Source organism: Chlamydomonas reinhardtii, chromosome 12 (assembly GCF_000002595.2).
Source record: "Chlamydomonas reinhardtii strain CC-503 cw92 mt+ chromosome 12, whole genome shotgun sequence".
NCBI lineage: Eukaryota > Viridiplantae > Chlorophyta > Chlorophyceae > Chlamydomonadales > Chlamydomonadaceae > Chlamydomonas > Chlamydomonas reinhardtii.
This window is the reverse complement of record NC_057015.1, coordinates 3,181,489-3,205,748: the sequence shown is the minus strand read 5'-3', so window position 1 is coordinate 3,205,748 and position 24,260 is coordinate 3,181,489. Positions and strand designations below refer to the sequence as shown.

The window sequence follows — 24,260 nt, the reverse complement described above, 5'->3', positions numbered from 1 at the left end:
TTTTTTGCCATCTGCCGGAGCGTAAGCGGCGGCTTTTGCATGCGACGGGGGAGCATAGATGAAGCCCTGGGGTGTGGGGGTTATGTAACACGCGGGCTGGGTGCTGTGGTCCCCGCGGGAGCGGGCATGTGCACGCTGCGGCAAGTGGCCGCATTGAGTGGCCCTAGTCAGGGGAGAACACCGGAATGTCTTCTTCACCGCGTGCCTTCACCCACGCCTATGCTGAATCGAGCATTTCACTGGCCAACAGCTTCTCAACCGTTCGTGCTTCAGTTACAGTGCGTCCCTGAGATGCAGGCGCAGCCGCGCTCTCTCCCTCTTTCGGTCCGCAGTTCGCGAGACCGTGAGTGTACCTGTCCGACAGCGCCCCCACCAACCCATGACAACATAGGTGCACTGTCTGTAAAGCTCCTCTTGCAATCACAGTTTCTGTCATTCGGAAACCTCACACATCCGGCGCTCCACTCACCTACCGCAAAATTGAAACCCCCACACGCATGACGACTCGTATGTATTTACCCCTTCTCCCGCCGCTACACCATTTCCATTGCTAGACCGGGTTCCAGTGCTGTGCGCCAGCCAACGTATATGCATAAGTAAGGTTCTCCACAAATCCTTATTTGCGCGTCGCCTTGAGGATGAGCGGTACCGCTATGCCCGCGGCCGCCGTGAGAATCGCCAGCGGGATGAACACCTTCCTGCGGGTGGCGCGGTGGCACCAAGGGACGGGTCAAAGAATGAGAGACAGCGTGACAGCCGGCAAGGCAAGCCAAGTAGCTTTCGGAAAAGTATGTTGGCATTACTACCACGCTCCAGCCGTGCTCAAAGCAAATCAAGTGCCAGCCTCCAAACGCACGGTTTACATGTGGGTGCGTGCCCTGCCGTGCAATGTGTACTCCTACAGCGCTTCCTAGTCCCGCCCCGCCCGTACGGAGCCGCCGCTTACTTCTTGCCGCCCTTCTTCTTGGCCCCTGCTGGCCCCGCCGACTCCGGTTCCGTGCCCAGCGTCGCCACACGCCGCGCGACCTCATCCACCGTCTCTGGCGACACCACGCCGTGCAGGCGGCCTGTTGGAGCAGCGAAGTAATGGTGTTCGGTATGACGGTGTGACGACAGCAGACGTGAACTTGGCAGCAACAAGGGTAGTGCCCAGCGATGGGCTGCACACACCAGGTGCACCGACAACAACCCTGCCCGCGTGCGCGTCCGCTTCTGTCCTTGTGTCCCCCATGGTGCCAGCCCCGCACCCACCAGCGGCGTCCTTGGTGTTGGGCGGCTGCCCGAAGGTGACGTTGGGCTGCAGGTTGGCCTCTGCAAGGCAACGAGCACCAGAAGTTTCGTCAGTACCATAGGTGCAGCTGCCGGAGCCGTCCCAGCATTCCTGGGATGCAGCGCCAGTGCTCCCCTTGGTGCGACACTGCCCACACGCTGCGATGAACCATCAGCAATGTTCCCAAGCGGAAGGCAGCCGTAGTGAAGGTGGGTCCCCGGGCACCAAGTTCGGCTCAGGATAGGCCCTGGCAAGCAAACACATCCTTGCCATACGCCAGGCCATCCATGTGGCCACGCATGCAAGCTTGCCACAAGCGTCTGAGACCGAGGATCACGCATGCTCTTCCCCCGCCTCACCCTGGCGCGGCGCGTCCAGGCCCGCCAGGTCGCGAGCGAAGTTCATGCGGATGCGGATGAAGCCGCCCTCGCCGCCCGCGTTGGGCTTGAACAGCTCAAAGTACTTGTCGATGGGCACCGCCTCCAGGATGTCGTTCACGTAGATGCCTGTAGCAGCAGCAATGGCAGCAGGGCCAGAGGCAGAGGGAGCATACGATGCACGGTGTGGGTACAGGCAACGCGAACAATAGTGCCTGCGCTGCTGGGGTTGGTGGAGCGGCGGTTGCCTGCTGGACATGCGTCGGCGGATGAAGAGTGGATGGGACGCAAGCTGGTGTGCCAGCCTGAACGCCAAGATCGTCCCAGTCAACGCCCGTGCCCGCTCGTCGCATTGATTCGTACGTACGGGCATGCTCGTCACATACCGAGACACCGAGCCGACCGCGCTGGTGCCTGCCACCGAGCCCTTCCGCACGCCCCACTCCCGCCCCCACCCTGCTCACCGCAGGCAGCCACGACCGAAGTCCCCTTCTTGTTGCCCTGGAACTTCTCGCGACAGAGCATCAGCCGCAGCTCGCTCGACCCCTCCAGCAGCTCCCTGCAGAACGCACACACGCGCCGGCACGGCGTCGTCGTCACACGCCGGCCCCGAGCCTCGTTTACAAACACAACGGCACTAGTCCGTAACTTGCCCCATTTCATGCTCTGTGGCGGGAAGGTGTGCGGTTGACCCGAGTCTTCATTGATGGTTCGAAACTTGGTCCTACACGGTCCCAGAAGCCCAAGAGCCCCAACTAGCCGCTTCAGGTAATCACTCGTGTGCACTCACATGCGTAGCTCCTCGCGCCATGTAATAGTGTCGCCAATCAGCGGGGCCTTCCGCGTTTGAGCCTGCGTTCGCACACGCAGCCTGGGATCAAGCGTTTGTCGGCAGTGCCATCGCGTGTATACTACCGCGTCAGCGCGCTGCAACGCCTGCCCGCTGCCAACGCTCCTTCCGAGGGCCCCGCCCAGCGCAATTTCCATGCTCACGCCCAGGGACGCTGTCTTCCAAGAGCAGTCATCACAGTTCGCAATATTCCTGTCATCGCGCACCTTGACGTTCCGCGAGCCCCCGCGAACTTCCACTGTTGGACCAAGTTGGGGAAGGGGAAAATTGCACACCACCAACCAGCATGGTCAGTGATCTGCGCGATGCTTCCAATAGCTCAAGACGGAGATCCCTGGCAGGAAAATAGGCCCAGCGTCTTGCCTTTGACGAACGCCTCAAAAGCTCCCGCGTTTGTATCCCAAGTAAACTGGTCCCGCTGCGTTTTGCCCGTCGCCTCTTCCACTACAATCGATACATAGCCCTTCACAGGCTCGGGGATGGCCATGGCGAAGCTTTTGGAAGGTCCGCAAGAGAAAGGTTGGTTGCGGGGCAGTAGGGAAGACGAAGATGTTCGGCAAAGAACAGTAGAAATGTATAGAAATATAACGGGTGAGTTCGTGTGCGGAGCTTGCTTGCGCCTGGCAAGGGTTTTCTCGATGCAGCCCGATGGGTGACCCTTGCTTCTGAGAAAGCTTGCTCAGTGTACCGTTGCTCGTTGTCATTCTGCTCATACACGTTTGACACTCAAACCAATCTCCACGACGCTCAGGCACCACCCGACTGTTTCGTTTTGTTGCGAGAGCTTTTGTCACCCGCTGTCACAAATTCTATTTACAGTTTTGCCTGCTGGTATTCTCTGACACGGCATAACTGCGCTTGGCTAGAACACTCCTGAAGGGGCGAGCAGCAGCCGGCGGCTCGCGTGAACGAAATCGCCACCGAAAATGGCCGTCGACGCCGTGGAGGAGTATATGCCTCCCCAGTACCCTAAAGAGTTTGACAGCACCGACCTGCGGCGTCTGGTGGGCGTGGCACCGAAGGGCTACAAAGTGAACCCCATCAAGTCCCAGAAGCGGAAGCGCGTCGAAGAGCCGGATGAGGAGCCGATGGAGGAGGAGACAGCGATGCAGCAGGACGAGCCTCAGGCTGACGTCGCGCAGGCAGGAAAGCGGCAAAAGGCGGACGACAAGACCTGGCGCCCGGTGAGCTCTCGCTGCGCCGGGTACGCACACGCCGTCGGTAGTTGTGGGGTCCGGCACTCATACGCGCTGCCATGCCGCTACCCTTCAACACCTGTGGCACCCTGCACTTGTAGGTTTCCGGGAAAGTATGGAAGGCGCCGGGGCAACGCGCTAGCAAGGTTATGAAGGCGAACGCCAGCAGCAACAAGAGCTGGGGGCGGCGCATGACGGAGAAGGCGGCCAACAAGGCGTTGAAAGAAACCAAGGCGGAGGCGCTGGCGGAAACCAAGGCCAAACGCAAGGTGTGGATTGTGGCGTGTGGAGGGAGTGTCCCGCGCTTGGTGTCTGGTCGCCCCCTGAGGGGCGCCGTTGCTTGCAGCTTGGAGCCGGAGGAGCAACCGGGGCGTTGTGGCGGGCGGGTATGGATGTTGTTTAGTGCAGGCTTTCGGGCAGTGCGTGGCTGCAGCGGCATCTCACGCGGGACAGAGTAAGCATGAGGATGCGCTGTTCAGGCGAGAGCTTTGGCGTTTGTAGACCAGCACTCCGTCACTGGCGCGTGGCCACGTGCACACCCGCGCTACTACCGCCACCGTCGACAGGCTGCCGCGGACCAGCGCAAGGCGGCCAGGGAGCGCAAGCAGGCCAACCAGGCCAAGAGCGCGGTCACGCAGAAGGTGAGACGCCCAACGGTGTGGGGGCACTGAGGCGCTTAGGAGGATGACTGAGAGGAGCAAGAAACTATTTCGGAGTTGGTTCCTGTGGCCCAGCGATTCTGACGTCAATAGTTCCTCTGGGCAATATTATGAACCCCTGGCTCTGTCGTGTGTTGCGGCTGGCTCATGTGCAGATCACCAAGGCCTCCACGGTCAAGAAGATGCTCAAGGACAAGAAGCAGCGCAAGCTGCTGCGCACGGCGGACACCAACTAGGTCGGCCGGCGCGGCTGCGGCAGGGCGCTTAGGGCGTGCGTAGCTAGAAGTGTTGGGTAGTGGGTAGGGTAGGCTGGTGGTCTTCGTACGTACATGAGATATTGTGCGTGCCAGCGCTGACTGGTATCTCACAGTTTGCGCCAGTACTGAGTTTGGTGCGAACTCACGCACGCACGCACGCACGGACAGGGGTGTTCCATGAATTGCTGTGATCGGGGGGCTCAGCCCAAAAACAGTGTGCAAGTGGCATTATGACAACACAGGGCAGCAGATGGAAACAAGATTCAGCCGCGCTGTGTGCACTGCACGTATCGGATGCGTGAAATGTGTTGAGAAGGGACTGTTTGGATGTTGGCGGGTACCGTATGCAGGCAGGGGCGCCGCACACGGCTTGATCATCCCCAGGATTATCTGGTCGGCCAAACGGGATACGGGTTACGCATTTGATTGTTTGGCAACTTAAGAGCTATTCGGAGATGCGTCAACAGAAGCCAGATTGAGCTGGACAGGGCGCATGGACACCTGGCTTCGGTTTGTTGCGCCAAGCTGAGTGCTCCAGTTTGAAGCGTGGTTGCATGTAAGATGTACTGCCTTTTTTGGCTGAGCCCCCCCCCCCCAGCGCAGCGTTCCATGGGGGGGGGGCGAAGCCCCCCAGGAACACCCCTGTCCGTGGCTGCGTGCGTGGCATACTCGCATACTCAGTGGCTGCGTCGGCAAAAAGTATCATACTGGCACAAACCGCGACTGCTACGTATTAGTATTTGTTATTGCCTACTGCGGAGCGAGAGCCTCCCACCCTCCCGACCATGCAGACCTGCTACAACTGCGGGTGTCAGGAGATGGCCATCAAGCGGCTTGGGGGGCTGAAGGAGGGGCAGCGGCCCTGGTCGGTCAAAGTCTGCAACGACTGCTTGACGACCTGGGTGAGGACCGTGCATGTGCGGGGACGGCTGGGCACTGGGGACGGATTGATTGACAGGTTGACGGTTGGGACAGCTCATGTGCGCTCTCTTCTTCCTCCCCGTTCCCCATCCCCAGAACCGCGACGTCTCCGCCGCCAACGTGATCCGTGTGCTCCTCCTGCTGAAGCTGATGGGCTTCGAGCGGCCGACCAAGCTGCAGCGGCCGCCATGGCCGCCGGCGGCGGCGGGGCCGGGCTGAGAGCCTGAACGGCGCTAGCAGGGCGTGGGGCTGAGGGTGCACGTGTCGATTGGCGGCGAGTGACGTGACTAGTTTGTTAGCTGCGGGTTAGCACGGACTGTGCACCCCACCCAACCGGCCACGTCCGGATTTGCGGGGATGCCAAAGGCCCCCAACATAGAGGCGTGTGCTTTGTAGGCGCCCGCGTCAAGGTGGCTGGGTTGATAACGACCCGGGAGGGGAGGGCTCAGCCCTTTTCCTGCCTCCCTAAGGCAGCCACCTCCTTGTTGGCTGAGTATGTGTGCGACATTACAGGTCTCACCTTGGATTTATTAGCTGAGCGAGGTCCGGGCAGCGGCGGCATTGGCCATTGGGGTGTGGAGATACGGAACGAACGAGGAAAGGGGAGAAGACCATGTTACACCGGGTGCCTGCCGGCCTACCCCGACCTACCATGGCGCGTACGTCACTGAAATGCTTAAATGCGAATGCGTATGCGAGCGCAGACGGCAGCGGAGGTTGTAGTCGCGACGTAGCGACTCCTTGAGCTCATGTGGGAGAGGACACCCGCTTGCGTCGCCCTCATGCTGCACACCACTAGGAAACATGCGTGCATGACACCCCTGGCACCCGATACCGCCCGCCTGCCCGTCAGGCACTCGCACGCTGGACACGGCTCTATGTTCGGCACCGCCACACAACCCGCTACCGCGAGAGCCCGAACACTGAGAGCATTTGCCGGCTGGGCGGTTGCGTGGCCTTCAGGATTTTCTACAAGGCAAGAAGCGGAAGGAGTGACGGAGTCAGGCAACGTAGTGAGGAAAAGGCGAAGTCGCGCGTTGCAATGGATATTGGTACGCGGCCGCACCTGAAGCGCTGTGTACTCCGCTGGGGAGGCCTGCAAGCAGCGCGGGGTGCGGCAATGATGGATGTACGGTATCGGCACATCAAGCCGCTACCCATCAACCTTCATACCCTGGACGGCACCTCTCCCTGCTTCACTCCTGCCAGCGACAATACCATGCGACGCCAGACACTGCTGTCCGTCCCGCCATCCCGCCCCGCTCGCTCACCTGAAGCAGCGTTCCCACCGCCGGCAGCAGCGCGTCCCGCTCAGTGGTCTTGCTAAGCAGGTGCGCCTCCAAGAACTTGAGCAGCAGGTTCTTCAGATACACCATGTCCGTGGGCGTCTGGCTGCCGCCGCCGCCGTCTCCGCCGGCCCCGCCCCCCACTCCGCCGTGTCCCAGACCGTTGCTGAGGTTGTACAGCCCTCCGCCGCCCACCACGTTCTGCACCTGCCACCTTGGCGTAGGCGCACTGACCACTGGAGAGGGGCCGAGACCGGAGGCATGGGCGCCGCCTCCGCCTGAGGCGGCAGCGGCGCCGGGCCCTGCCCCGGCCATGTTCCCTGAAGATGAGATGCGGTGCTGCAGGTTGCCAGAGGAGCCTGCCAGCGGCCGCGGCCCGTCGCGCACCGCACGGTCACCCGCCGTCCGCGCCTCTTCGCGCGTCGCTTCAAGCGCGTCCTTCAGGCCCGCGGCGCGCGCCTGTGACTCGGCCAGCGCCGCGCGCAGGTGCTGCAGCTGGTCGGCGGCGGCGCTGGCCGCGGCGATGGACTCGGCAGAAAGCGCCTTCAACTCGTCCGACTGGGAGAGAAACAAGGGTGGGGAAGAGGACACGACCCAGTGTAAAACTGATACGGGCATTCCGCACACATGCCAGCCCTCTGCGCACCTGTGTCCACTGTCCAAGCTTTCAAGAACCCTGCACCAACCCCTGCGCCAAACCCTGCACCAACTCCTGCGCCACTCACCTTGATCAGCAGCTGCGCCCGCACCTCCCGCGCCTCACGCCCCGCCGTGTCCGCGTTTCGCGTGGCAGTGGCCAGCGCCACGTCCAGCTCTGCGGCGCGGCGCTCCAGCCCCGTCACCTCCTCTCGCAGAGCCGCCGGCCACAGCGCGCGGCTGGACAGCACCGCGCTGCAGCGCCGCTCCACCTGCGCCGGAGCAGAGGGCGCGATGTGCGTAATGAAGGCAAATCGTTGCGCTTGACAGGCTGCTTGCCATGCCATAGGTTCCCGCGCTTCCCGATGTAATGGCTTGCCAGCTCCGTGCGAACCTCGCTGGCGCGCACCTCTGCCGAAACGGCCGCCTCCGCCGCCCGCGCGCGGCCCTCCGCCTGCCGCATGAGCTCCTCGCTGTCCGCCAGGCGGGCGCTGAGGTCGGTGACGCGGTGCTCTGCCGCCACCAGCTGCTGCGCCAGGCCCAGTAGGTCGCCCTCCAGCTTGCCCTTGGCCTCCGTCAGCTCGGAGCAGATCTGCACCAGGAGGCCGAGGGGGGAAGGAGGATGCAACGGTGAGGCCCAATGGCTCCCCGGCGCCGCCTGTTGCATAGCGGCCATGCTCCAGTTCCTGCCACTGGCCGTGGAACTCGTGCGTGGAACTATGGACCCCTCCGTTTCTCCCTAAAGCTTTCTTATGACCCAGGACTACTACGCGCTGTCACAGGTGGTCCGGAGCACCCGTACCTTCTTGTAGTAGCTGCACATCTCCAGCTCCGACCGGCTGTCCGCCAGCCGCTGCGTGAGCGCCATGTTGGCGCCAGCCAGCTCGTCGCAGCGGCCCGCCAGCGCCTCCGCCTCCGCCAGCGCTGCGGAGGCGGCGGCCTCGCGCTGGTGAGACAGCTGCGGCGGGCAGGGCCAGAGCGAGGACACGTCGCGGTTGCTCCGCAACCCCACAACAAACAGCGCCTAGCGCGAAGCACCCAAGACATCTCATGCCTCCGCAAACACCAGCCCATCCCCGCGCACCTGAAGGTCCGCGTCCAGCTTTGCATAGTTCGCCCGTGCCGCTGCCAGGTCTGACTGCAGCCCCGCATTCACCGCCCGCAGCGCCTCCAGGTCCTCGCGCGCCTCCGATGCCGCGCGGCTCTCCTCTGCCGCGTTGGCGCTGCTGACCGCCGCCTGCGCCTCCGCCAGTTGCGAGGTAAGCACCGCCACCTGCTGCTGAAGCGAGCTGTGCTCCTTGTACAGCGTCTTCTGTTGCGCCTGTGGGGTTATCATGAAGGCGGGTGGGTGTCAGGTGCCCAACCAGTCACCCTCTGTACAGGTCTGTACATACCGCCCATCACAGTATTGGGCGACCCTGCCGGTGCCCACGACCACCGCTGTCCTCCCATCCGAAGCACAAGGGCTGTTCAAGCCGCGGCCGAGATCTCCCAGCACTCCTACCAACGCATGACCTCCATCGCCAATCTTAGAATCCCGGTCACACCTGCAGCGTCTTCAGCTCCCCTTCCAGCCGCCCCGCCCGCGCCTCCGCCCGCTGCGCCCGCCGCGCCTCCTCCCGCGCCGCCTCCTGCGCCTCCAGCACCATGTCCTGAAGCGCCGCCAGCCCCACCGCGTCGCCGCCGTCCGGGCCCCTGCGCGCCAGCGTTATCAACGACCGCAGCGGCCAGGAGGGAGCAGGACGTTTTGTGATGGAGCGTGTGGGCAGAGTGGATTGTAGACATTTGCCTGCTGGCTTCGACCGACACGTTCACAGACCCCAGGAGCGCTCCCCGTCTGCTTTGGGTAAGGCGTTGGCCGCCACCCCATTGTCTCTGCCCCACTCGTCGCGCCCGCCCGCACCTGCGCCGAGAGGCCGCCGCCTGGTGCTGCTGCTGCTGCTTGGCCACCTGCGCCTTCAGCTCCGTCACCTGCTTGCCAGCGCGCTCCAGCTCCACCTCCAGCGCCGCCATCTGCTGCCTCGCTGCCGGGTCCTGCGGCGACCAGCATTACCCGTCGACCCGGCGTCACGCGGCGCAATACTCCGGAGTCCGGGGGTGGGACGCTTTTCACTTGCGCGCAACACCCGCACCCGCCTGTAGCGATCCGAGGTGGCCTGCTGGCTGCCACTGCCTACACCTACACCCGCCTGGACCCGTCTGCATCACCTCCCACGTCCCTGTGCTCCGCCTCCGCCTCCAACCACCTTCCTGCATGCCTGACTTGCAAGCCCACCCATCCCAAGCTCCCAATCCACCCCGGTCGCGCCACGCCCCGCATCTTGCTCACCATGCGCGCTGCCGCGGGGCCGCCCAGCTGTGCCAGGTCCAGGTGCTCCAGCCGCAGCGGCAGGTGCAGCACCGGAACCACAGGCCCGCTGGCGGCCGCAGCCAGGCTGCCGCGTGAGAGGCCGCCAGCCAGCGCGCCGGAGCTGGACACCCCATGCAGACCCGCGGCAGCGGGGGAGCCGTTGGTGCCCGCAGCCGAGTCCCGGGCGGCGCCGCCAGACGACGCGCCACCGTTCGCCGCCGGCGCGGCGCCGGCTGCTGAGGTGGTGGCTTGGTTCCTGGCACACAGCAGAGGACCAGGCAGGGGCTGTTAGTGTACTGTAGCAGGCCGCGGCCGGGCGCGGGGTGTTGCGTGCCGTACAACAGCCGCGTGTTGGGGCGGCCCACGGGCCCGCGGCCTCCTGCGCATGGGCCTCATGCCTCATGCGCAAAATGTCGTTTGCGACGCCCAACCCTGCACTGCAGCGCTCACATGGCTAGTGCCGCCTTCAGCCGTTCGTTCTCAAAGCGCAGCTCCTGTTCGCCACCACAGGGCTCAGGAATTAGTAAGGTGCTTGGTCCAAGTATGCAAGTACAAAATCAGCTGGCCATTAACATGTTGCAGCACAGATAGTCAACATGACCAACCAGCACGGTACCTTAACGTGGGGCTCCAGAGCAGCCAGCAAGACGGACGCCACGCCCTCGTGCGCCTCCGCCACCTCAGCTGCCGCGCGCAGATGCGCAGCCACCTCCGCGTCCACCTTGCTCTCATCCACGCCATGCCGCAGCAGGACCTGTAGTCCCGGCCATCAATTGTGTCAGGAAGGTGCAAGTTTGTGAAAGGCATCTATTGCCGAGCCCGCCGGTTGGACTGGCGCCCACCGTGTCTTCCAACGTTACCGGCACGCAGGCACACCGGGTGCCCCCTCCTTCTACGGCCACACGTTCTTTTTGCGCATCAACCAAGCATCACCTTTTTCAACGCAGCGACCGTATCGAGGAGCTCCCTTTTTTCGCGAAAATTCGATTTAGTTAGCGCCTGCAAGTCCGCCTTCTCAAACCAGCGTAGCCGTCGTGCTGACTCCACAGGCAGGCGCAGATACTCTCCCTTTGGCGCTTCGGCTGGTGGAGGTGGCGCGCCGGGCGCCTTGAGGACATTCGTCGCTGTGTCATTCAGCGTGGCGCTGACCTTTGATAAGGCTCCCACCAAGCGATCCATTGTTCACAATATCCTCCTCGAGGTGCCACGAGTGGCAAGCGACCGCAACTACGGGGCTTCGCGAGCTGTTGCGAGCATGTTTCTCCTTCGTTTGTAAACGATCATCCCGCTCAATGTTCTACATACAACAAATAGGAGATGGCTCGATTGAGCTCAAGCTTCAGGATCGCGGGCGGCGGGCACCCCTGCGACTCCATCTCCCCTCCACCTTCGGGCCCCTCACCGTCTGAACCACGTCTGCCCTCCGACTTTCGCAGTGTCCTTGCGCGTACCCCATGGGCTATCCGCATACATAACCAGGTAGCGGCGTAGCGACGACAGGCAATTTACATAAGTGCCCGTGCAAGTTGCAACTGAAACCGCACACCACACTTTGGAGTAGCCTCCAGACTTTCAGCTTCGCGTACTTGAGCAACGCGTCCGGCGCGCATGATCATGGATTTCTGCTGCAATTGTAGTCCCCAGCCCCCTCCCTACGCAGCCTTGAGCGCAGACCTGGGGTAATGTACTTCCGTGGCTGCACATCAGGGGGGGTAGTTTCGACTGGGAAAGGCCCCATGTTCTAAAATGGAAGAGCTTGACGAGAGGATTCCAAATCCACTTTCAGAGTTTCAATCAGGGTAGTAATTGCAAAGTTATGGGCCCCCAAATTCAGGGTCGGTTGTCGGGGTCGGGGGTCCCCAAGGTTGGCTTGCCCCTTCCCCCGAAAGGAGGAGGGGCGGAAGCCATTGCGGTCGCATCGAGCGCTGGAGGGGGGCGCCAGGCCTTCTTACAGTTCACAGTGCAAAAACGATTCCTTTTGTTTTGCTTTCAGGTGATGCACGACACCAGTGACATCTGGGTGTCCATCAAGTACCGCTAGGTAGGGGACTACCGCACCGTGCGGTGGCGGTGGGTGGTGGGTGCGGTGAGGTGGCTTCAAGTGATGAGGCGGCGTGAGTGGTGGCGACCAGACACGCAGCTGGGGGAGGCGTGGTAGTGCCAGACGCATAGCCGCATCAACCTGTAAAAAGCCGTGGATGCTCCTGCGCGCTTCTCTTGCCGTTGTGGGCCAGACGCATAGCCGCATCAACCTGTAAAAAGCCGTGGATGCTCCTGCGCGCTTCTCTTGCCATTGTGGGCCAGCGGGGGAGGTAGGGGAGCTACTCAGTCCTACTTACAGTCTTACAGCTAGCAGCGCCAACTTACGACAACGCAGGGTTGGGCCTGGGGTCCAGCGGCTATAGGAGGGGAGAGGCGGGCGGTCGGGGAGGTGCAAAAGACACAAAAGCATGGCGCGGTCGGGTACTGGTGTGGCAGGCTTGGCTGGCCGTGTACTACACAGCTAGCGTTGCTTGGTGCCAAAGCTTATGCGTAAAGTGGCTGTCCATTAGCATGGAGGGCGCAGCCAAGGGTGAGAAGAGAGCGACAAGTGTTCCCCGGTCACGGGAAAAGGGGCTGAGCCCCTCCACAGTCTGAGGCCGAACAACCTCATCGCCCGGACATAGCCGGGGTCGGTTTCCACAGGCACATAGCCAAAACAGGTGCCTAGCAATCGCGATGCCACAGCAGAGCCAACCGCAGCCAGACGTAGCACAGTTGTCAACAGCCGCACTACTTGTCATGCCGCGACGCCTGCCCCACCGCGAACCGCTACCTAGACACCAGCCGGCTCCTCAGCCTGCGCGCTTGCGCCGCTTCTTGGGCGGCGCTGCGCTCTCCTCCTCCACGTGGCCTTTCCCGCCCCCTCTGCTACCAAGATGCGCGCACGCGCCCCCGCTGCTGCCGCTGCCGCCGCCGCCGCTGCCGCCGCCGCCACCGCCGCCGCCGCCGCCAGTCTGCAGCGATGCAGGTCGCTTGTGCCCCAGCAGCACCTCCACCAGCGCGTGCCGGATGTTGGTTGCGGAGTTGACGTCACATCCCTGCACCGTCGGGAGGGTAGAGTGAGTGAGTCCCACTGAGCCCACGACTGAGCCGTCACCCAGCCGTCACCCAGCCATCACCCACTGAGCCCCACTGAGCCCACGACTGAGCCCCACTGAGCCCCACTGAGCCGTCACCCAGCCAGCCATCACCCACTGAGCCAGTTCTGAGCCCCACTGAGCCGCCACCCAGCCACCCATCCATCGCCCAGCCAGCCGCCCGCCCACAAAGTGGACTCACCCACACCGTCCCGCAGTGGTTGCACACTTGGACTTGGTGAGCACGTAAGCCCCCCCATGGTACGACCGCCTGCAGGCAGCGCTGCCCGTTGCCGAGTAAGCGCCGCCCGCACTTCGCACACACGGAGGGAGGGGGCAGGAGTACAGTGTTAACCTTGCTGGCTACCCTGCTACCTGTACACGAGCCCCATCCTGTCCACCCGATGCACAAGGTGGCTGTGGGGGCTCAGCCCGAAAAGGAAGCGGCCCGTAGACGCCCAAACCCTGCAGCCAAGCCTGCAGCGGCTGAAGCAGCATTGCGAAGAGAAGGGCATTTTCCTCAAGACCGCGTACACGGCTGCCTCGTTTAACAGTAACTTCAGAATCCCCTGACTCAAACCAACCCCCCCATACACGTTCGCGCACACGGTTGCGAGACTTGCTGCAGAGGCAAGATTCCGCAAGTCCATGAGGCCTTTCTAGCGATTTGCGAAGCAGGCGCGTAGTGCTGTCGAAGCGCGAACGCGAATGTGCGCGACACTAAGAGACGTCGTAGTCGCTAGCACGCATAGAATGCCGGCCGCATAGAAGGGTGCGCACAGGGTGCGCACAGCGAGAGTGCACAGAATGTGTCCGCTTTGCCACGCTGATGGGGAGAAGCGTATAGAGGACGAAAGGCATGTGCTGCAAGGCGTACGATGATATCAGAAGCACGCTGTGGGAGGTCTCCCGCCTACTCCCGCGACTATGGTGGACGCGATCTGGCCAGTCCCTGAGTCGGGGTTGAGCGCGTGTCAATGACACGCCGTAAGGTAACGACCTTACGGCGCGACCATTTTAGATATATTGTTGCATGAACTGTTTTGCTTTTTTGAAGAATCCTTTTGAGACTACTTCTTACAGCGGTCCATGAGCTTCGTGGCTCGTTTGCATGAATTTGTAACATCAATCAGCAGAGCGAGTATCCAACTATTGTTTCCGCGGTAGAATTTGCCATAACGCAAATCAACAGGCACCAGCAGGGCAAGCCCTTTGCCGCTGCAAGGCTTGAAAGCCAGGATGGCGGAAGCTGTACCAGCATGGGTTTTCAAGCTATACAACCTGCCCTTGTCTGATGATGAGAAGGGGCAAGCCATAGCGATTCTCGCGCGCATGCCCAACGCTGCGCTCTTCTTTTGGGGCAACGAGGCAACTTCTGTCGCAGCTGTGAAGCATCTTCTGCGGCAAGGTGCGCAACATCAGCCGTGGTACGTGATACGGATGATCGGATATGTGAAGTCGCTCCGCCCTCGCCCCATCCAGTGCAGCCGCTTGACCTTGTTGTGCAGCATTATTACATTTGCCAACTTGCATATGCGCGTAAGAGTAGCGGCTGGTCACGACACGCCGCAGCTCAAAGGGTGGCCGCTGGTGCACAGTAAGGTTGGGGCAGACACCGGCTTTGTTGGACGGTTGAGGTGCTGCACTCTATCCCTTCCCGGCCACCAGACTACACCAGGCAGCGTGTGCTTTTCTTTCACATGTGCATTCTGTTTGGATGTGCGTTTTGGTCGCTTTCAGGTGACGCAGGCGCGGCGGCTGGCCTGGGCGTAGGGAGCGCGGCCGGGGCCGGTGAGTTAGGTGTGTTCTTGCTTGGCCTGGGGAAAAAACCGGCAGATCTAACACTACGCGGTGATTAACTATGAAGAGCGCGCACACGCCCAGAGTAGGGACAGTGGTACTGGGGAGGGGTGTCACAACGGAGGAGCCACCCAGGGTTTGACCAGCGGAGACATCCTCCCCTGGATGGGACACGCTCTCGTCCCGCACACGCACACACACACACACACACACACACACACACACACACACACACACACACACACACACACACACACACACACACACACACACACACACACACACACACACACACACACACACACACACACACACACACACACACACACACGGTATTGGTCCGTAACTGCGCACGCGTGTTCAGCGGCTTTGTTCCGTTTGTTTTTGTGTTTAACACACACACACACACACACACACACACACACACACACACACACACACACACACACACGCACGTACGCGCAAACACATATAGCTGAGCTACGGCCCCCTCAAGCCTGCATGGCTGGTTGGCAATTGTGGCATCTGACCTCTGCCTGTGTGTGTGTGTGTGTGGGGGGGACCTTTGTCTGTGGACACAACCAGTGACACGGTGATTGGCTATCTTACCTCTAATCGTTTACGATGGCGACGTTTTTTGTCCTTTCCACGAAGTCCGCCTCTCCACGACACCCTCCTCAAACAGCTGAAAGCCGTCCGTAGTAGAATTCTGATCTTAAATGCTTACCTTACTTGGTCTCACGGGAGTGCTGGCATGGAGTGCGCGAATGGTCCCACAGGAGCAGATGAGCGGGCATAGAGACTACGATGGCAGTCAGTGGGGCTTTCGAGGCTTTCCACGTGATGTGTTGTTGAGGTTCACTAAGGCATGAAACGCGCAGCGGAGTGCATGTCGTAATTTGCTTGTGCCTCCCGGTTCTGCAGGCGCGGCAGCTTCCCAGGGCGCAGAGACCGCGGTGGGAGCTGGTGAGTGTATATCCTGGCTTAGGGATTGGCTTACCGGCGAATGTGCCTACGCACAATACGCTGGCCGTCGCGGGGATCCATAATAGTAATAATAAGTACTCCCTGCATGACAGGGCGTGTTCTGCGGCGGTAGGGGCGTGAAGGCATGAGAGACCATCGCATAGATGGTCTCCGCCGCTGGGCCCCTGTCCCCCAAGTGAGAGAGGGGAGGTTGCCAGTGCGCCTAGGCGTACTGGGCCTGACCCCTTTCCCACAGCGGGTCATACGGTTTCATGGTGGTCTCCCGGGCCATTTGTGGCTGTAGATTTCGCGGCGGAGGGCTGCGATGGCGGTTGTGGTGTGGACGGCGTGCTGAACTCCTTTACGGCATGTGCGGTGTGCGGACTGTGTGGGGCATCCTAGCGTTTTATGGAGGCATGAAGGTGGGGTGTGACCGTGCCGGTATGGCCAAGGCTAACTACAGTGTCTGGGCTGTACATCACGTCCCAGCCTGCGTCGCGGAGAGCGGCAACGAGGTCCTCATGTTGTTGCAGTTTCTCTGCCCGTTTGTCCGCGTGGTTTAGGTCCGAGCTCCGAGCAGTAACCTACTGCTATGACGTAGACCTTATGGGCGCTCCTTTGGCGGCGTGTGCGGGGTGCACAGGCTGGCTGTCCGGACATGTGCATCCGAAGTGTGGGAATGACCAGCAGGTCTGGACGGAACTTCTTTCGCACGCTCTCTGGCTTCCGTATTTCCGCGTTCGTCATTCATTCATTCCTTCTTTCATTCAACAGGCGTGGCGGCAGGGCAGAGCTTAGGAGGCACCGCAGACGCTGGTAGGTGCTGTCGACTTGTTTGTTAGTTGCTTGGATTGGTGCCTGTCGGGCGCGGGTCAGGGGGTCTCAGCGGCGGGGTTCCCAACAAGGAGCTGGATGACCCCTGCAGCTGCAGTCTGTCGTTCGAGTGAGTTATGTGAGGGGGCATGTTGCAGCGATGCAAGGCGCAATGCCTACGATGTTGGCCTTCTCCAGTCGCGGCAAAGACCAGGAGGCTTGCGTAGTATTGTTGAGATCTTTGAGGGCCTAGCAGGGGACCCAGGGCCACACGCGTCCTTTGCCCTGTAGGCTACTTCGCGGACCTCTTCCCATCCGCCCTCTACTGCATGACCTTCACGCTGTACGATGGCGTCGACGTGGCCATGAGGCTTGTCTCTCACGCAAAGGCCAACGGATTCAGGTGGGCACCCTCAGGCCCATCATGCCGACCTGCCCCTTTGGCGAAGCCCCACGGCGACTTCAGAGTAGTCTTCTGATGTCTGCTTGCTGGGTTAGATCCCAAATCTGCCTTTCAAGTATTACTCAGGGGTCCGTGCTAGGGGCAAAGCCCATGCTCACATGTCTTTCCGTGTGCGAACGATGACAAGTTCTTTGTGTTGACGCGCATCAGGGGCGAGGTCAGGCACGTGTCGACATCACGCTCCGACTTCACGCTCCTGCTCAAGACTGATGACGTGGGCAAGCAAACTCTGAAGGGCTTCGCAAGCTGGCTGGCGACACAGGTGCCGGTCCGCGCCCCTGGCGCAGAGGCAAGTACGGCGTTTGCGAAAGCCGCGGAAGCGGACGCCGCGCGGGTGGAGGTGACGTCGGACCCATTCAACCCTCTCACCCGCGACCGGGAGCTGCTGGACATGTACAACGAGGGGTGGCTGACTGCTGTCTACGCTACTACGGACGTGCGGCGGGCGCTGGAGAAAGCTAACACGGAAGCGGAGCGGCGGGAACGGCCCAGCAAATCCAGCCTGGGCAAGTCGAGAGCGTCTTCGTCGCACGCCGAGTGATGGTGGTGTCATTTGGGCGGCTGGAAGCTGTGGGAGGCAACAAGGGCGGGGTAATGGGCTTTTGGGGGTACAGGGATTGGTGCCGGGCCAGCTGGTGGTGGCGGTGGTCGCCGCCCCAAGCCCACCACCAGCTACTGTGGTGGCACGCATGTGCGGAGCGGAGGGGGCGGACAGGGCCATGTCGAGGAGGAGAAGAGCGCCGCCCCGGCGCGCAGGTTAAGGCCTGCCATGGTGCGATTAGTGACGTCTATGCAAGTATGGCATGTTGATTTATCTGGCGGGATGCTTTAGCTTGACGTGATTGGACGCAACTTGGTGGGCGGTGCCTGTTCAAACCGAATCCAGCAACGTCTGGGAGATGAGGCGTTGTTTCGAAACCTTCGGCCTCAGACAGTACACGCGGTGTAGACTTGGCCACTTGCCTTGTCACGGGAGACCACCTTGTATGTCAACGTCTGGGATGAGAAATGCCCAAAGTTTTACTCTAATTGACACCTCCATTTTGGCTGAGTTTCATGTTTCATGTGAGTTCCGCTCCAGTTTCGGCTTCTGGAGGTAGATCCCAGTTTCAGCCGTGCAAAACCAGCGTATGGAAACCGGGTCAGCCCCATGCGTCTCTCTGAGTTGTGTGTGTGTGGTTACAAGGTGGTGAGCACGACGTGCATTCCTGTCCTTGTAGAAAACTAGGCCCGGGCCGGGGGGCCCTTATAACGCCTGCAACACTTATATATGCAGCTAGTTTGGTCCCCGAATGGGGGTGCTTATGCTCCTGTGCTCCCTGAGTTTACATGCAGCTTGTGACCCAGCGCGCGCACGACGACGCACTGCCAGTCTGCCACTGTGCGGCCAGCCTCTCGTCCTTGGCTTCAGCCGCCGCTGCCGATCCCGTGCTCTGCTGCGGCTTAGCAATTACCACACTCGACTGCCCACTCCCACTGGCGCCCCTACCGACTAGCGCCAACTGCCCATGTGTGTCACTACAGTCAGGTAGCTTCCGAGCAGGCCTCCATACAACTACCTTCTCACACTCGTGCAGGTGCCGACTGCCACGACACCTGCTGTCCTGCACGGCTGAGGGGGACGGGTGTGGGGAACCGCACAGCGGTCCGCGCCCGTCCGTCTCAGCTGTCAGCTGTACGCCACTGCATCGTCGCCAGCCTCGCCGCGGCACATGGGGGCGGGATCCATGCAGCGGCGCCCATACTTACCACGCTTGGCCGGCGCCAGTACATACTACCAGTACAGCTCGCCCGGTGCAGCCGCCGTTCAGCCCTCTAATCAGCCCGGCCCCAGCTAGGCAGCCACCCTGCTTCACTTGCTCGGCAGCTTTGCCCGGCATCGGCTACTGACATCCGCCACGCCGCTTCTTTCTTCTCCCGTTTCTTTCCGCTTGCCCACGCATATGCTCCATGGGCGCCCGCGGATGCCTGGCTCCGTTCCAGGTGGGTGCATTTTGTGGGTTTCGCGTTGTCGCGGCGAATGGCAGCAGCCTAGTTGCGAGCTGGAACGCGTCCGCCCCTGCAAGCGGCAGCAGTCTCCACGACACTCGGACTCCGTTTGGCGTGCCGAATGCGGAGCAGCGTGGAGCGCGCACCGGTGTCTCGTCTCGAAGGTAACAAGTAACCGCATTGCCGCTGACACTAACTTCTTTCGTGATGTTTATTGCTAGCCTGGAGCTCGCGACGGCGTCTTGCATTCGCATTCACTCGCAAGCACTTCGTTAAGAGGGGGGTTGGGGTGCCTTATACGTCAGAGTTCGGCCATACAGCACGCCACCCAGTCCCACCCCGCCTCTGTAAACTCAGTAACTTCAGACTCCCCGAACTCGAACCCCCCCCCATACACGTTCAATCTGCTCCCCGTATTGGATACGCATTCTTTTAGGCAAAACGCGCCCCGTGTACACCCTTCCAGAATTAGGGCCATACGTGCCACCGTGCCGGCTATTCGTCTGACATCATGAATTGCAGGGTTGCCTAGTACGCGACCCTCTCTCCATAATACGCGTATTAATACAGCGTACTAGGATTTCTAGTACAGTACGTTAAAATACGGTGCATAATACGCTGGGCCACGAAATCCGGGGGGGAAGCCGGTGCAAACACGACACGCGTGCCGCACCATGCCAGAATCGGTGTGATCTGCCCGCTGGAGGGCTCGGGCCTGATGGCCGCAGCCGCTGCCGGCGGCTTCATCGACTTACTTGCTGAAGTGGCTGCTGGCGCGCGGCTGCGCGGAGCGCGGCGCCGCTGCTGGCCGGGCCGGCGGCGGCGGCGGTGCTGCCGCCTGGTGGCGCAAGGCGCTGGCGGCGGCGCTGCGCAACGGCCAGGAGCACGTGGTTGTGTGGCTGATGCAGCCTGCGCCTGCAGCCTGGCCGTCAGGGGCTGGGCGGGGGCTTCCCTGGCGGCGGCGGTCGCGGCGGCAGCGGCGGCGGCGGTGCAGGCTGGCCCGACCTAGACACTGACCCGGAGGCGGCGCTGGAGGCTGCGGAGCTGCTGGAGGCGGCGGCGGAGGGTTGCTGCCTGCCGCTGCTGCGGCGGCTGTACGACTTCTTCGTGGCGCACGCCGGCAGCAGCGAGGAGGCGGTGGAGGCGGCAGCGGCGGCGGTGATGGCTGCAGCTAAGGAGGCGGCGGCAGGAAGGGAAGCCTGGTGCAGCCGCGCTACGGGTGCGCCACTGCCGCCGCCGCGGTCCTCGGGGCCGCCACGCAGCCCCGGCGCCGCTCTGGCCTCGCCGCGCTCACCTGCTGCCTCCGCCGGCATGCTGCTGGACACCAACGGCACCGCGGCGCAGCCGAGCTCGGCGGCCTCGGCCGCCAGGCGGCGGCGCTGGTGGACGCGCTCCGTGCCACCACATGGCGCGGCCGCGTGCTGGCGGCGGCGGCAGCCAGCGCCACTCCCGACTGGCGGGCCAAGGTGGAGTTTCTGGAGTCAGTGGGGCTGCGGCCGGTGGAGCGGTTCGGGTTGGCGGTGGTGGCGGAGCGAGCGGCGGCGTACCGGCCACGGCCGGCACGGAGCAGAGCAGCAGGCGCAGGAGCAGGGCCAAGAAGGGTTGGGTTGGGTGGTGGTGGGATGGGGAGCGAGGCTGTGTGGGTGGCGACGCAGGCAGGTGGGAGAGAGGCAGCAGGCAGCAGCATGCCGACGCTGCAGTTGAAGCCGGTGGACTCGGCCGCGCGGGTGGGGCCCATCACGGGGCACGTGAGCGGCACCGGCGGCGGCAGCAGCGGCTCCAGGAGCTGCGGCAGCAGCAGCAATGGCGGCAGCAGCCGCGGCAGCAGCGCCTCGCCGCGACGAGCGGCGGCGGCAGCGGCCGAGGCGGCAGCGCCCCGCAGCAGTGGCGACGGCGTCGTCACCGCCGCCGCGGTCCGGGCAGCCCCGCGGCTGACCACGCCCTGACTCGGCTACAGTGGCTGCGCCGCCGGCGCTATCCCATCTCCGGCGCAGCCGTATTCGGACAGGCGGTGCGCGCCAACAATGTGACGGCGGTTCCCTACCTCCTCAACCGAAACCGCCGGCGATTGGAGCGGCTGGAGCTGCCGCACGGCTTCAGCGTGCGGCCGGCGCTGATGGCGGCTGCTGAGGCGGGCCAGCTGGCCGTGTTGCAGGGGGTGCTGGATTGGGCGCTCAACAGGGCCGCCGCGTCCGCAGCTGCATCTGCAGCTGTAGCGGCAGCAGCAACAGCAGCAGGGCTGGGTGGTGGCGCTGGTGCCCATACACCCGCCGCTGACCCGCGCGTGGCGCGCGATGACGACGGCAGCAGCAGTGACACCGACACGGACGACGAAGCCCTTGGCAGTGATGGCGAGTTTGGCGAGGATGAGGCGGGCGGCGCTGGTGCCGCCGTGCTGCGTGCGGTTTCTGACGGAGCGGGCGCGATGCTGGTGGGGGCGGCGCGCGGCGGGCAGCTGCAGGCGGCGTCTTGGGTGTTGGACACCTTTGGAGCGGGGACCGGGGATGGCCCGCCAGCGGAGGCCGGGGCGGAGCAAGGCGGCGGTGGCGGTGGCAGGTCGCTAGCGTGGCCCTGGAAGGGCAGGGGCACGGCGGGCGCCCGTGCTGGCGCGTAGGCCACTGTAGGCCCGGTACTGGCCGGTGCGGGTTGGGCGGGTGGTCGATTCAGTCGCGATGGGCCGCGGCCACCGAGTCTATTGCTATGCCCCCGTGCGGGGGCTTTCTTAGTGCAAGTATGGCCAAAAACCGCGGCCTAAGCAGCAAAGCACATTGGTCGCTCGATTGGGGCCCCATCGCTCCGCCCTGGTTGCGACCAGGCGGGGACATGTCGGTACAAGCATGCTTTACGCTAGTTTTCACTGTAATATAGTTTCCAATTTAACCTGCTCTTTAGAGTATGAAGCCCTGGTACCCTGCTACCCTGACTCGTGGCACAGCAACCCCCCGCTGTGTCCTCGTCGCTCACGAACGGCCGCAGCACCAGAAGGGCATCACGCTCAAGGCATTGCCACCAGATGCCGCGGCGCCTGTGCTGGAAACGCGAGCAACTTTAATCTTAGCTGGAATTCCCGACAAGCACGTTGATGCCATCCTCGCCAATTTTATCCCTTCGAAGTCCAGCGTTGCAACTAAGCAGGACATCAAGGAGCTGAAGGAGGAGCTGAAGGAGGAGGTGAAGGAGCTGCGGCTCTACCTGTTTCTCCTGATGGCGGGGATGCTCCTGAGCGTCACGCCGGAGAGTCCGCTCGGGACCATCACCGCGGGTCTCTGGAAGGTGGTCAAGCCATAAGGTAAGCGGAAGCGGGAAAAGCGGGTGAACCGAAATTGGCTGAAAGCTTGACATGAACCCTCCGCCAGGAATCATGGGCCTCTCAACATTAATCGTCCCTCGTATTGTTTCTCATTCTGCCTTCCGCAGAACACTGGCACCACCTGCTGCTACCTCCCGCGAAAGCTGACGGTGTTGCGGGAGGACGACTTATTCCGCCCGGACCACCCAAGAGGGCCCCGGCAGCGGCGTCCAAGGCCGGAAGCGGTGCCAGCATACGTGGTTTTGCATCAACTTCAATAACGGACCTGGAGGACAGGCGGCGCTTGCTGCTGCTGGCGTGTCTTGAGGATGTGGAGTGGCAGCTGGGGACGAGGACCTGATGAGTTATGGCATCTCCGTCATCGCCGCCTGTCCTCCAGGTCCGTTATTGAAGTTGATGCAAAACCACGTATGCTGGCACCGCTTCCGGCCTTGGACGCCGCTGCCGGGGCCCTCTCGGGTGGCCCGGGGGCTAGATGGGGTGTATTTCGAGCTCCGCTGAAAGGCTGAGGGCAGCGAGCTGTGGAACTTGTCAGCGGTAGTAGCACCCGGCGGGCGGGTTTCCTGCGGCGATTTGGGCCAGTCCAGTGGCGGACCTCTTCCCATCCGCCCTCTACCGGTACTGCATGACCTTCACGCTGTGCGATGGCGTCGACGTGGCCATGAGGCTTGTCTCTCACGCAAAGGCCAACGGATTCAGGTGGGCACCCTCAGGCCCATCATGCCGACTTACCCCTTTGGCGAAGCCCCACGGCGACTTCAAAGTAGTCTTCTGATGTCTGCTTGCTGGGTTAGATCCCAAATCTGCCTTTCAAGTATTACTCAGGGGTCCGTGCTTGGGGCAAAGCCCATGCTGACATGTCATTCCGTGTGCGAACGATGACAAGTTCTTTGTGTTGACGCGCATCAGGGGCAAGGTCAGGCACGTGTCGACATCATGCTCCGACTTCACGCTCCTGCTCAAGACTGATGACGTGGGCAAGCAAACTCTGAAGGGCTTCGCAAGCTGGCTGGCGACACAGGTGCCGGTCCGCGCCCCTGGCGCAGAGGCAAGTACGGCGTTTGCGAAAGCCGCGGAAGCGGACGCCGCGCGGGTGGAGGTGACGTCGGACCCATTCAACCCTCTCACCCGCGACCGGGAGCTGCTGGACATGTACAACGAGGGGTGGCTGACTGCTGTCTACGCTACTACGGAGGTGCGGCGGGCGCTGGAGAAAGCTAACACGGAAGCGGAGCGGGGGGAACGGAACAGCAAATCCAGCCTGGGCAAGTCGAGAGCGTCTTCGTCGCACGCCGAGTGATGGTGGTGTCATTTGGGCGGCTGGAAGCTGTGGGAGGCAACAAGGGCGGGGTAATGGGCTTTTGGGGGTACAGGGATTGGTGCCGGGCCAGCTGGTGGTGGCGGTGGTCGCCGCCCCAAGCCCACCACCAGCTACTGTGGTGGCACGCATGTGCGGAGCGGAGGGGGCGGACAGGGCCATGTCGAGGAGGAGAAGAGCGCCGCCCCGGCGCACAGGTTAAGGCCTGCCATGGTGCGATTAGTGACGTCTATGCAAGTATGGCATGTTGATTTATCTGGCGGGATGCTTTAGCTTGACGTGATTGGACGCAACTTGGTGGGCGGTGCCTGTTCAAACCGAATCCAGCAACGTCTGGGAGATGAGGCGTTGTTTCGAAACCTTCGGCCTCAGACAGTACACGCGGTGTAGACTTGGCCACTTGCCTCGTCACGGGAGACCACCTTGTATGTCAACGTCTGGGATGAGAAATGTCCAAAGTTTTACTCTAATTGACACCTCCATTTTGGCTGAGTTTCATGTTTCATGTGAGTTCCGCTCCAGTTTCGGCTTCTGGAGGTAGATTGACGAGTGTTGCGGAACTAATGCGTACGTAGACCAGAGCGGAAGGCGGAGTGGGCTTGCAGGCGACACGAGAGTAGGCAGTCAGTAGATCCCAGTTTCAGCCGTGCAAAACCAGCGTATGGAAACCGGGTCAGCCC

The 24,260-nt window shown here is 62.2% G+C and overlaps 9 protein-coding genes across 11 annotated transcripts; 6 read left to right on the top strand and 3 right to left on the bottom strand.

The window, feature by feature from the left end:
• Positions 1-261: 261 nt before the first annotated feature.
• Positions 262-3,070, bottom strand: CHLRE_12g498950v5 (uncharacterized protein). The gene is made up of 8 exons (XM_001702289.2): positions 2,861-3,070; positions 2,704-2,735; positions 2,438-2,499; positions 2,112-2,206; positions 1,630-1,776; positions 1,252-1,311; positions 947-1,067; positions 262-698 (listed from the first exon to the last, which is right to left on the bottom strand). The coding sequence occupies exons 1-8, from the start codon at positions 2,982-2,984 to the stop codon at positions 617-619; spliced, it is 723 nt and encodes a 240-aa protein (XP_001702341.1). The 5' UTR covers positions 2,985-3,070; the 3' UTR covers positions 262-616.
• Positions 3,071-3,213: 143 nt separating this feature from the next.
• Positions 3,214-5,182, top strand: CHLRE_12g499000v5 (uncharacterized protein). The gene is made up of 4 exons (XM_001702326.2): positions 3,214-3,681; positions 3,795-3,962; positions 4,260-4,334; positions 4,508-5,182. Exons 1-4 carry the CDS (start codon positions 3,424-3,426, stop codon positions 4,586-4,588), a joined length of 582 nt encoding a protein of 193 aa, XP_001702378.1. The 5' UTR covers positions 3,214-3,423; the 3' UTR covers positions 4,589-5,182.
• Positions 5,183-5,240: 58 nt separating this feature from the next.
• CHLRE_12g499050v5 (uncharacterized protein) lies at positions 5,241-5,966 on the top strand. The gene is made up of 2 exons (XM_043068046.1): positions 5,241-5,511; positions 5,627-5,966. Exons 1-2 carry the CDS (start codon positions 5,395-5,397, stop codon positions 5,747-5,749), a joined length of 240 nt encoding a protein of 79 aa, XP_042918319.1. The 5' UTR covers positions 5,241-5,394; the 3' UTR covers positions 5,750-5,966.
• A 59-nt stretch (positions 5,967-6,025) lies between these two features.
• CHLRE_12g499100v5 (uncharacterized protein) lies at positions 6,026-11,080 on the bottom strand. The gene is made up of 13 exons (XM_043068047.1): positions 10,736-11,080; positions 10,419-10,556; positions 10,253-10,296; positions 9,782-10,058; positions 9,356-9,486; positions 9,000-9,147; positions 8,537-8,773; positions 8,255-8,410; positions 7,862-8,044; positions 7,542-7,724; positions 6,802-7,374; positions 6,597-6,626; positions 6,026-6,499 (listed from the first exon to the last, which is right to left on the bottom strand). Exons 1-13 carry the CDS (start codon positions 10,979-10,981, stop codon positions 6,434-6,436), a joined length of 2,412 nt encoding a protein of 803 aa, XP_042918318.1. The 5' UTR covers positions 10,982-11,080; the 3' UTR covers positions 6,026-6,433.
• A 1,318-nt stretch (positions 11,081-12,398) lies between these two features.
• CHLRE_12g499152v5 (uncharacterized protein) lies at positions 12,399-13,770 on the bottom strand. Its single transcript, XM_043068049.1, has 2 exons — positions 13,080-13,770; positions 12,399-12,882 (listed from the first exon to the last, which is right to left on the bottom strand). Exons 1-2 carry the CDS (start codon positions 13,179-13,181, stop codon positions 12,637-12,639), a joined length of 348 nt encoding a protein of 115 aa, XP_042918317.1. The 5' UTR covers positions 13,182-13,770; the 3' UTR covers positions 12,399-12,636.
• A 170-nt stretch (positions 13,771-13,940) lies between these two features.
• Positions 13,941-18,230, top strand: CHLRE_12g499150v5 (uncharacterized protein). Of its 2 annotated transcripts, XM_001702325.2 has the most exons (6): positions 13,941-14,329; positions 14,662-14,712; positions 15,646-15,687; positions 16,462-16,503; positions 16,792-16,903; positions 17,114-18,230. In XM_001702325.2, exons 1-6 carry the CDS (start codon positions 14,161-14,163, stop codon positions 17,502-17,504), a joined length of 807 nt encoding a protein of 268 aa, XP_001702377.2. In that variant the 5' UTR covers positions 13,941-14,160; the 3' UTR covers positions 17,505-18,230. The 2 variants fall into 2 exon arrangements, with proteins under 2 accessions (XP_001702377.2, XP_042918316.1); XM_043068048.1 differs by lacking the exon at positions 15,646-15,687.
• A 1,320-nt stretch (positions 18,231-19,550) lies between these two features.
• On the top strand, positions 19,551-21,626 carry CHLRE_12g499205v5 (uncharacterized protein). Of its 2 annotated transcripts, none has more exons than XM_043068052.1 (4): positions 19,551-19,638; positions 19,874-20,171; positions 20,297-20,700; positions 20,910-21,626. In XM_043068052.1, exons 1-4 carry the CDS (start codon positions 19,627-19,629, stop codon positions 21,564-21,566), a joined length of 1,371 nt encoding a protein of 456 aa, XP_042918315.1. In that variant the 5' UTR covers positions 19,551-19,626; the 3' UTR covers positions 21,567-21,626. The 2 variants fall into 2 exon arrangements, with proteins under 2 accessions (XP_042918315.1, XP_042918314.1); XM_043068051.1 differs by lacking the exon at positions 19,551-19,638 and adding an exon at positions 19,641-19,744 and having other exon boundaries at positions 19,861-20,171.
• Positions 21,627-21,690: 64 nt separating this feature from the next.
• CHLRE_12g499204v5 (uncharacterized protein) lies at positions 21,691-22,616 on the top strand. Its single transcript, XM_001702324.2, has 2 exons — positions 21,691-22,241; positions 22,370-22,616. The coding sequence occupies exon 1, from the start codon at positions 21,848-21,850 to the stop codon at positions 22,238-22,240; it is 393 nt and encodes a 130-aa protein (XP_001702376.1). The 5' UTR covers positions 21,691-21,847; the 3' UTR covers position 22,241; positions 22,370-22,616.
• Positions 22,617-22,670: 54 nt separating this feature from the next.
• On the top strand, positions 22,671-24,260 carry CHLRE_12g499200v5 (uncharacterized protein). The gene is made up of 2 exons (XM_043068050.1): positions 22,671-22,961; positions 23,172-24,260. The coding sequence occupies exons 1-2, from the start codon at positions 22,924-22,926 to the stop codon at positions 23,560-23,562; spliced, it is 429 nt and encodes a 142-aa protein (XP_042918313.1). The 5' UTR covers positions 22,671-22,923; the 3' UTR covers positions 23,563-24,260.

Excerpts from the sequence above, each read along its gene's own strand:
- CHLRE_12g498950v5 (XM_001702289.2), bottom strand. The coding sequence starts at position 2,984 with ATGGCCATCCCCGAGCCTGTGAAGGGCTATGTATCGATTGTAGTGGAA. Across the intron at positions 1,777-2,111 it reads TTCGGTCGTGGCTGCCTGCG|GCATCTACGTGAACGACATC; the intron begins GTGAGCAGGGTG and ends CTGCTGCTACAG. Across the intron at positions 1,312-1,629 it reads CCTGGACGCGCCGCGCCAGG|AGGCCAACCTGCAGCCCAAC; the intron begins GTGAGGCGGGGG and ends GTTGCCTTGCAG.
- CHLRE_12g499000v5 (XM_001702326.2), top strand. The coding sequence starts at position 3,424 with ATGGCCGTCGACGCCGTGGAGGAGTATATGCCTCCCCAGTACCCTAAA. Across the intron at positions 3,682-3,794 it reads ACGACAAGACCTGGCGCCCG|GTTTCCGGGAAAGTATGGAA; the intron begins GTGAGCTCTCGC and ends CTGCACTTGTAG. Across the intron at positions 4,335-4,507 it reads AGAGCGCGGTCACGCAGAAG|ATCACCAAGGCCTCCACGGT; the intron begins GTGAGACGCCCA and ends GCTCATGTGCAG.
- CHLRE_12g499050v5 (XM_043068046.1), top strand. The coding sequence starts at position 5,395 with ATGCAGACCTGCTACAACTGCGGGTGTCAGGAGATGGCCATCAAGCGG. Across the intron at positions 5,512-5,626 it reads ACGACTGCTTGACGACCTGG|AACCGCGACGTCTCCGCCGC; the intron begins GTGAGGACCGTG and ends CCCCATCCCCAG.
- CHLRE_12g499100v5 (XM_043068047.1), bottom strand. The coding sequence starts at position 10,981 with ATGGATCGCTTGGTGGGAGCCTTATCAAAGGTCAGCGCCACGCTGAAT. Across the intron at positions 8,045-8,254 it reads TGTGCAGCTACTACAAGAAG|ATCTGCTCCGAGCTGACGGA; the intron begins GTACGGGTGCTC and ends CTCCTGGTGCAG. Across the intron at positions 7,375-7,541 it reads GGGCGCAGCTGCTGATCAAG|TCGGACGAGTTGAAGGCGCT; the intron begins GTGAGTGGCGCA and ends TTTCTCTCCCAG.
- CHLRE_12g499152v5 (XM_043068049.1), bottom strand. The coding sequence starts at position 13,181 with ATGGGGGGGCTTACGTGCTCACCAAGTCCAAGTGTGCAACCACTGCGG. Across the intron at positions 12,883-13,079 it reads GCTGGCTGGGCGATGGATGG|GGATGTGACGTCAACTCCGC; the intron begins GTGGCTGGGTGG and ends CCGACGGTGCAG.
- CHLRE_12g499150v5 (XM_001702325.2), top strand. The coding sequence starts at position 14,161 with ATGGCGGAAGCTGTACCAGCATGGGTTTTCAAGCTATACAACCTGCCC. Across the intron at positions 15,688-16,461 it reads AGAGACCGCGGTGGGAGCTG|GCGTGGCGGCAGGGCAGAGC; the intron begins GTGAGTGTATAT and ends TTCATTCAACAG. Across the intron at positions 16,504-16,791 it reads AGGAGGCACCGCAGACGCTG|GCTACTTCGCGGACCTCTTC; the intron begins GTAGGTGCTGTC and ends TTTGCCCTGTAG.
- CHLRE_12g499205v5 (XM_043068051.1), top strand. The coding sequence starts at position 19,671 with ATGGCCGCAGCCGCTGCCGGCGGCTTCATCGACTTACTTGCTGAAGTG. Across the intron at positions 20,172-20,296 it reads CTGGTGCAGCCGCGCTACGG|CCGAGCTCGGCGGCCTCGGC; the intron begins GTGCGCCACTGC and ends ACCGCGGCGCAG. Across the intron at positions 20,701-20,909 it reads TGGGGCCCATCACGGGGCAC|TGGCTGCGCCGCCGGCGCTA; the intron begins GTGAGCGGCACC and ends ACTCGGCTACAG.
- CHLRE_12g499204v5 (XM_001702324.2), top strand. The coding sequence starts at position 21,848 with ATGAAGCCCTGGTACCCTGCTACCCTGACTCGTGGCACAGCAACCCCC.
- CHLRE_12g499200v5 (XM_043068050.1), top strand. The coding sequence starts at position 22,924 with ATGAGGCTTGTCTCTCACGCAAAGGCCAACGGATTCAG. Across the intron at positions 22,962-23,171 it reads GCAAAGGCCAACGGATTCAG|GGGCAAGGTCAGGCACGTGT; the intron begins GTGGGCACCCTC and ends GACGCGCATCAG.